Source organism: Salvelinus namaycush, unplaced genomic scaffold (assembly GCF_016432855.1).
Source record: "Salvelinus namaycush isolate Seneca unplaced genomic scaffold, SaNama_1.0 Scaffold692, whole genome shotgun sequence".
Taxonomy (NCBI): domain Eukaryota; kingdom Metazoa; phylum Chordata; class Actinopteri; order Salmoniformes; family Salmonidae; genus Salvelinus; species Salvelinus namaycush.
Window position 1 is genome coordinate 40,885 of NW_024061411.1, and position 9,116 is coordinate 50,000.

The window sequence follows — 9,116 nt, forward strand, 5'->3', positions numbered from 1 at the left end:
GACCAATTACCCTGGGTTAGGGTTAGGGTTAGGTTATAGATACGCCCACCCATCCACCTGACCAATTACCCTGGGTTAGGGTTAGGGTTAGGTTATAGATACGCCCACCCATCCACCTGACCAATTACCCTCATTTAGTTTTTGTCTTATGCAACCTTCTGTCTTATGTAACCATACCAAACATAACATATCATACTCATTTGAGTGTCCCGGATATACGCTTACTTTTGTATGTCTAGTCTATGTAACCAGACTGAAAGTACCCATGTCTGTTTTATTACACAACAACAACAACAACAACATCACCATGGAGATTTTAAGATGTAAGAAGGCAGACACTGGCCATGTCACTTCCTGATTCACCAATCCACTTCCAGTCCACTTCCTGGTTCACCAGGTTAGGCACCCTTTGTCATCATATTCTCCTCCTCTGGCAACATGAGGTCATTGATGATGAGGTCATGCAGAACATGGGCCCCCCACAGAGACACAGAAGAATCACATCCTCGGTACTGTATGTGAATATCTTCATGCAGATCGGTCGGTGGAGTTTCTGTGTGTCAGTGTCTTCCTCCCTCTTCTAATAGTCATCCTCTCTCTCTCTCTTCAGTGTGTCAGTGTAGAAGACATGAGGCTCATGGTCTCGTGATGATGTAGCCCTGCCTGTGACTTCAGGCCAGTGACCAGTGTCAGCCCTCGACCCAAGAGGGGGTTAATTTCCTCTTGTGTATAAAAGTTAGGAAGTGTATATCACCTGCACCTGACATTCATGTCTTCCTCTCTACCTGAATGTGAATCTGTGAGGGAACCGGAGGTGGAAGTAACACAGCCTGAGCAAGTACCGCCTCCTCCTGCCTCTCCCAGAGCGCCGGCGGCCATATTGGATGACCTGGGCGTGGCCACTCTTAAACCTGTAGTTGTCCTGGTCTGACGACCTCAGTCCGACGAGCGGTGTCCCCTGGTGTCTGGGAGGTTTGTTGCGTCTCCTGACACTCACACCACCGTGCTGATGCGGTTGATAGGCTTGGACTTGGAGCTGGTGGTGCTGCCCGTCCCCGTGCTGCTGTTGCCCCCGCCAGACCCCTGCTGCCCTCCCTGGTGCTGGCCTCCCTGGTGCTGGCCGGGCTGCTGCTGGAGGGGGTGGGTGTAAGGGGAGATAGGGGTAAGTGGGGTATTGGGGGAGGAAGGGGGGGGTAAAGGGGAGTGTGAAGGGGGAGGTGGTATGGAGGAGAGCGGGGGGTATTGAGGGTGGTATTGGCCGTGGGCGGCGGCCTGGGGGATGTGCCGGGCGACGGGTGTCTGAGGCGGCGGTGCAGCGAAGATGAAGTGAGTCTGGTGCTTGGGGTGTTGAGCGGGATGGGGGCTGTGGGAAAGGCCGGGATGGGGGCTGAGGGACAGGCCGGGATGGGGGCTGTGGTTGTGGGTAAGAGCGGTACGATGAGGGGCGTGGGTGTGGGCGTGAGGGTGGGGTTGCGAGTGTGAGAGAGTAAGAGGGAGCTTGGCGCCTCCTCCTCCTCCCCGACCGTGTGTGGAGTATGTGTGGTAGAGGGTAAGGGGTGCGGGCCCCGGGGAGCGAGGGGGGTGAGGTGAAAGGGGTGGAGTGGGGCAGCCTACCCCCATAGAAACCCCCATGTTGGTATAGCAACCCCCCTGTACACCATGCTGCTGCAGCTGGGCCAGCTGAACCTGGGACAACTGTTGGAGCTGGGGGTGGGAGGGAGCGGGACCGGGGTCCGGCCTCTTGGGGACCCCTACCATGGGGCCCCTGTGGAGGATATGAGGCCCAGGGGCCCCATGGGCGGTGGAGGACGGCTGGCTGGGAGCGGGCCCTGTCTGGGCGTGGTAGCGGTGGTGGTGGTGGTAGGGCGGAGGAGGCTGCTGCCCTGCGGTATTGTTGTAGCAATATTGGGCATGCAGGGCCTGGATTTTGGAGGGCCCTCCTGGGTCGGAGTGGGTGAGGGAGGAGGGGGAGTGTGGGGGCGGGCCGCCGGTGGTGGGCGGGGGGACAGGTGCAGGGTAGTGTGGCAGCCCAGGTGGGAGGAGAGGGAGGAGAGGACCAGGGGGCTTGGTGTTGGAGCGCTTGCTCCCGAACAGGGAACCCAGGAAGGAGCCTCCACTGCCCCCTCCCCCTCCAGACCCGCTCCCCAGGGCTCCCGTCCCCCCTCGGTCTCCGCTGCTGGGACCCAGTGCCGTCGTCCCAGTAGCGGTGTGATGATTTAGCCCCGGCCCACCCCCCACCCCCGTTCCGGGGCTCAGGATGGGGCGGTGAGGCCGGTAGTCTTGGATGTCATAGCAGCCGGGGGGCATTACACCTCCAGCCATGTCTGGGTGTTGGTGAGGCCTGGGACTGCTAATGATGGAGCCCTGGAAAGAGAGGAGGGGAAGGAGGAGGAGGAGAGAGGAGGAGGAAAGAGGAAAGAGGAGACAGAGGGAGGAAGAGAGGAGAGAGGAACCATATAGGAAGGGGGAGAGAGGAGGAAACAGAGGGGGGGAGGGAGAGTGGAAAGAGGAGACAGAGGGAGGAAGAGAGGAGCCATATGGGAAGGGGGAGAGGGGAGAGGAGGAGACAGGGGGGAAGAGGGAGAGTGGAGAGAGGAAAGAGGAGACAGAGGGAGGAAGAGAGGAGCCATATGGGAAGGGGGAGAGGGGAGAGGAGGAGACAGGGGGGAAGAGGGAGAGTGGAGAGAGGAAAGAGGAGACAGAGGGAGGAAGAGAGGAGCCATACGGGGAGAGAGGAGAGGAGGAGACAGGGGAAGAGGGAGAGTGGAGAGGAGGAAACAGAGGGGGGGGAAGAGGGAGAGTGGAGAGGAGGAAACAGAGGGGGGGGAGAGAGGAGAGGAGAGGAGGGATGATACAGAGAAGAGGGAGGAGGGGAGAAGACAGAGGGGAAAAGGGAGAGAAGAGAGGAGGAGACGGAGGGGAAGGTGGAGAGGAGGAGGAGGAAACAGAGGGGGGGGGAGAGAGGAGAGGAGAGGAGGGATGATACAGAGAAGAGGGAGGAGGGGAGAAGACAGAGGGGAAAAGGGAGAGAAGAGAGGAGGAGACGGAGGGGAAGGTGGAGAGGAGGAGGGGAGAAGACAGAGGGGAGGAGGGAGAGAGGAGACGGAGGGAGACAGAGGGGAGGAGGGAGAGAGGAGACAGAGGGGAGGAGGGAGAGAGGAGACGGAGGGAGAGGAGACAGAGGGGAGGAGGGAGAGAGGAGAGGAGAGAGAAGATAGGAGAGTCAGTAAAGTAATGTTTGTATTTGATCATTATGTGGATAGATCACACACATACAGACAGCTGTTAAATAACAAAATTCACATGCAATTATCATAACATGTTCCATGCACAGCCTGTTAGGAAACATAAAAACAGACAACTTTACATCAATGAATTTACAGTGTTGGGGAGAAGTGAACAACATATAGTTCAACTTGTAATTTAACTACATTTTGCAGTAGCTTGGTGGTAGTTGAACTAAATTCAAATCAAGGCAGGGATTAGCCATGTAGCGGTGTAGCTAACTACTGGAACTACACACTACTGTTTTACCATGTAGCGGTGTAGCTAACTACTGGAACTACACACTACTGTTTTACCATGTAGCGGTGTAGCTAACTACTGGAACTACACACTACTGTTTTACCATGTAGCGGTGTAGCTAACTACTGGAACTACACACTACTGTTTTACCATGTAGCGGTGTAGCTAACTACTGGAACTACACACTACTGTTTTACCATGTAGCGGTGTAGCTAACTACTGGACCTAAACACTACTGTTTAACCATGTAGCGGTGTAGCTAACTACTGGAACTACACACTACTGTTTTACCATGTAGCGGTGTAGCTAACTACTGGAACTACACACTACTGTTTTACCATGTAGCGGTGTAGCTAACTACTGGAACTACACACTACTGTTTTACCATGTAGCGGTGTAGCTAACTACTGGAACTACACACTACTGTTTTACCAGGTAGCGGTGTAGCTAACTACTGGACCTAAACACTACTGTTTTACCATGTAGCGGTGTAGCTAACTACTGGAACTACACACTATTGTTTTACCATGTAGCGGTGTAGCTAACTCCTGGAACTAAACACAACTGTTTTACCAGGTAGCGGTGTAGCTAACTACTGGAACTACACACTACTGTTTTACCATGTAGCGGTGTAGCTAACTCCTGGAACTAAACACTACTGTTTTACCATGTAGCGGTGTAGCTAACTACTGGAACTACACACTACTGTTTTACCATGTAGCGGTGTAGCTAACTACTGGACCTAAACACTACTGTTTTACCATGTAGCGGTGTAGCTACCTACTGGAACTACACACTACTGTTTTACCATGTAGCGGTGTAGCTAACTACTGGAACTACACACTACTGTTTTACCATGTAGCGGTGTAGCTAACTACTGGAACTACACACTACTGTTTTACCATGTAGCGGTGTAGCTAACTCCTGGAACTAAACACTACTGTTTTACCATGTAGCGGTGTAGCTAACTACTGGAACTACACACTACTGTTTTACCATGTAGCGGTGTAGCTAACTACTGGAACTACACACTACTGTTTTACCATGTAGCGGTGTAGCTAACTACTGGAACTACACACTACTGTTTTTCCATGTAGCGGTGTAGCTAACTACTGGAACTACACACTACTGTTTTACCATGTAGCGGTGTAGCTAACTACTGGAACTACACACTACTGTTTTACCATGTAGCGGTGTAGCTAACTACTGGAACTAGACACTACTGTTTTACCATGTAGCGGTGTAGCTAACTACTGGAACTAAACACTACTGTTTTACCATGTAGCGGTGTAGCTAACTACTGGAACTACACACTACTGTTTTACCATGTAGCGGTGTAGCTAACTACTGGAACTAAACACTACTGTTTTACCATGTAGCGGTGTAGCTAACTACTGGAACTAAACACTACTGTTTTACCATGTAGCGGTGTAGCTAACTCCTTGAACTAAACACTATTGTTTTTGCAAAAGTAAAATTAACTATGGGGTGAAGTAGGCAAGAATTCCTTTCATTTTCTGTATTAGATCTGATTCTCACTTGAAACAGTGTTGTGTTTAATAGGCCACATTACACATGTGGTTAAAATCTGACTATCTGTTCTTGAATTTTGTGGTCTATAACATTTCAAATGTAGATATTAACTTTAGTTAAGTATATTCTTAAGGGAGGCTTTAGTGTAGCTCAACTTCTTCCACTGTGAAGTAATTGGTAGTAGCTTGGTACACTACATTTTCAGAGTAGCTTCCCCAACACTGTGCGTTTATTGGAATTCTATTTTAGTGCAATCCTACCAGCAACTGGCGAGACAATCACATGCATGTTAGGCCATTTCGATCCACAACGATATCAACCACTAGTGAATAGTACCATGCAGGGTATTGAGGGACATCCAGAAGCGTCATGCCATTTAATGAAGTAGACTGTAGTTTGGGGAAGGGGGGGTATGAGAGCCATCCGCCTGCCCCCCCTCCCCATCTATACCAGACTTACTTCCATTGTACTGTCCAAGGAGCCGGCACTGTTTCGGCGGCCCCGCTTCCCTGCACCCAGCAAGGAATAACAAAAGTCATATTTTACTGTATCATGCAGCCGGCCGATGTTGTTTCTGTATCAGAGGGAACTATTTCTCTCTAAACTACAGTACTCCTGTTGGACAGTAGGTGGAGACAAAGCACCACACATTAAACAGCTCCTTAGCGTTCTGCTCTCTGTCTCTGTCTCTGTCTCTCTCTCTCTCTCTCTCTCTCTCTCTCTGTTTCTCTCTCTCTCTCTGTTTCTCTCTCTCTCTCTCTGTTTCTCTCTGTTTCTCTCTCTGTTTCTCTCTCTCTCTGTTTCTCTCTCTCTCTGTTTCTCTCTCTCTCTCTGTTTCTCTCTCTCTCTCTCTGTTTCTCTCTGTTTCTCTCTCTCTCTCTGTTTCTCTCTCTCTCTCTGTTTCTCTCTGTCTCTCTCTCTCTGTTTCTCTGTTTCTCTCTCTCTCTCTCTCTCTCTGTCTCTCTCTGTCTGTTTCTCTCTCTCTCTCTGTGTTTCTCTCTCTCGCCCTGATCACGATCTGTTCTATAATTAACCCTCACAGCACAGCAGGCCTTGGCTCTGCACTTGCTGAATGACTGTTTCAAACTGAAGAATCTGACAGAGGTTTGTTCTCCAAAATATCTAAACAATGTGACAAATTAGCTATTCAAAATTGTACAGTGCCTTGCCAAAGTATTCACCCCCTCTCCGTTTTTCCTATTTTGTTGCGTTACAACCTGTAATTTAAATGAATTTTTATTTGGATTTCATGTAATGGACATACACAAAATACAATGCAAAATAGTCCAAATTGGTGAAGTGAAATAAAAAAAATAAAAATAATAATAAATAGAATAAAAATAACTTATTTAAAACAATACAAATAAAAATAAACTGTGGAGCGTGCATACAGTTGGAAGTTTACATACACCTTAGCCAAATACATTTAAACTCAGTTTTTCACAATTCCTGACATTTAAACCTAGTAAACATTCCCTGTCTTAGGTCAGTTAGGATCATCACTTTATTTAAGAATGTGAAATGTAAGAATAATAGTAGAGAGAATAATTTACATTTTCATCACATTCCCAGTGGGTCAGATGTTAACATACACTCAATTAGTATTTGGTAGCATTGCCTTTAAATTGTTTAACTTGGGTCAAAAGTTTCAGGTAGCCTTCCACAAGCTTCCCACAATAAGTTGGGTGAGTTTTGGACCATTCCTCCTGACAGAGCTGGTGTAACTGAGACAGGTTTGTAGGCCTCCTTGCTCACGCACACTTTTTCAGTTCTGGCAACAACTTTTCTAAGGGATTGAGGTCAGGGCTTTGTGATGGCCACTCCAATACCTTGACTTTGTTGTCCCTAAGTCATTTTGCCACAACTTTGGAAGTATGCTTGGGGTCATTATCCATTTGGAAGACCCATTTGCGACCAAGCTTTAACTTCATGACTGATGTCTTGAGATGTTGCTTCAATATATCCACATAATTTTCCTGCCTCATGATGCCATCTATTTTGTGAAGTGCACCAGTCCCTCCTGCAGCAAAACACCCCCACAACCCCCACAACATGATGTTGCCACCCCCATGCTTCACGGTTGGGATGGTGTTCTTCGGCTTGCAAGCCTCCCCCTTTTTCCTCCAAACATAACGATGGTCATTATGGCCAAATAGTTCTATTTTTGTTTCATCAGACCAGAGGACATTTCTCCAAAAAGTATGATCTCTGTCCCAATGTGCAGTTGCAAACTGTAGTCTGGCTTTTTTATGGCGGTTTTGGAGCAGTGGCTTCTTCCTTGCTGAGTGGCCTTTCAGGTTATGTCGAGATAGAACTCGTTTTACTGTGGATATAGACACTTTTGTACCTGTTTCCTCCAGCATCTTCACAAGGTCCTTCGCTGTTGTTTTGGGATTGATTTGCACTTTTTGCACCAAAGTACGTTCATCTCTAGGAGACAGAACATGTCTCCTTCCTGAGCGGTATGACGGCTGCGTGATCCCATGGTGTTTATACGTGCGTTCTATTGTTTGTACAGATGAACGTGGTACCTTCAGGCATTTGGAAATTCATCCAAAGATGAACCAGACTTGTGGAAGTCTACAATTTTTTTTCTGAGGTCTTGGCTGATTTCTTTAGATTTTCCCAGGATCTCAAGCAAAGAGGCACTGAGTTTGAAGGTAGGCCTGGAAATACATCCACAGGTACACCTCCAATTGACTCAAATGATGTCAATAGGCCTATCAGAAGCTTCTAAAGCCATAAAATCATTTTCTGAAATTTTCCAAGCTGTTTAAAAGCACAGTCAACTTAGTGTATGTAAACTTCCGACCCACTGGAATTGTGATACAGTGAATTATAAGTGAAATAATCTGTCTGTAAACAATTGTTGGAAACATTTCTTGTGTTTTGAACAAAGTAGATGTCCTAACCAACTTGAAAAAAACTATAGTTTGTTAACAAGAAATGTGTGGAGTGGTTGAAAAACGAGTTTTAATGACTCCAACCTCAGTGTATGTAAACTTCCGATTTCAACTGTATGTATTCACCCCTTTGTTAAGAAGGCCCTAAAAAAGATCTGGTGCAACCAAAATACCTTCAGAACTCACATAATTAGTTAAATAAAGTCCACCTGTGTGTCACATGATCTGTCACATGATCTCAGTGTATATACACCTGTTCTGAAAGGCCCCAGAGTCTGCAACACCATTAAGCAAGCGGCACCATGAAGACCAAGGACCTCTCCAAACAGGTCAGGGACAAAGTTGTGGAGAAGTACAGATCAGGGTTGGGTTATAAAACAATATCAGAAACTTTGAACATCCCACGGAGCACCATTAAATCCATTATTTAAAAAATGGAAAGAATATGTCACCACAACAAACCTGTCAAGAGAGGGCCGACAACCAAAACTCACGAACCAGGCAAGGAAGGCATTAATCATAGAGGCAACAAAGAGACCAAAGATAACTCTGAAGCAGCTCCAAAGCTCCACAGCGGAAATTGGAGTATGTGTCCATATGACCACTTTAAGCCATACACTCCACAGAGCTGGGCTTTATGGAAGAGTGGCCAGAAAGAAGCCATTCCTTATAGAAAGAAATAAGCAAACACGTTTGGTGTTCACCAAAAGGCATGTGGGAGACTCCCCAAACATATGAGACTAATATTTTGCTTTTTGGCAATCAAGAAAAACGCTATGTCTGGCACACACCCAACACCTCTCATCACCCCGAGAACCCCATCCCCACAGTGAAGCATGGTGGTGGTAGCATCACGTTGTGGGGATGTTTTTCCATTAGCAGGGACTGGGAAACTGGTCAGAATTGAAGGAGTGATGGATGGTGCTAAATAAAGGGAAATTCTTGAGGGAAACCTGTTTCAGTTTTCCAGAGATTTGAGACTGGGATGGAGATTAACCTTCCAGCAGGACAATGACCCTAAGCATACTGCTAAAGCCACACTTGAGTGGTTTAAGGGGGAACATTTAAATGTCTTGGAATGGCCTAGTCAAAGCACAAACCTCAATCCAATTAAGAATCTGTGGTATGACTTAAAGACTGCTGTACACCAGCGGA

General features: G+C 47.7%; 1 protein-coding gene across 1 annotated transcript in view; it reads right to left on the bottom strand.

The window, feature by feature from the left end:
* Window positions 1-993: 993 nt before the first annotated feature.
* Window positions 994-9,116, bottom strand: part of LOC120042457 (IQ motif and SEC7 domain-containing protein 1-like) — a 53,158-nt gene continuing 45,035 nt past the window's right edge. The window contains exons 16-17 of the mRNA XM_038987295.1: window positions 5,518-5,567; window positions 994-2,364 (exon numbers count right to left, since the gene is read on the bottom strand). Coding sequence (XP_038843223.1) covers window positions 994-2,364; window positions 5,518-5,567 — 1,421 coding nt within the window. The remainder of the gene's footprint in view (window positions 2,365-5,517; window positions 5,568-9,116) is intronic.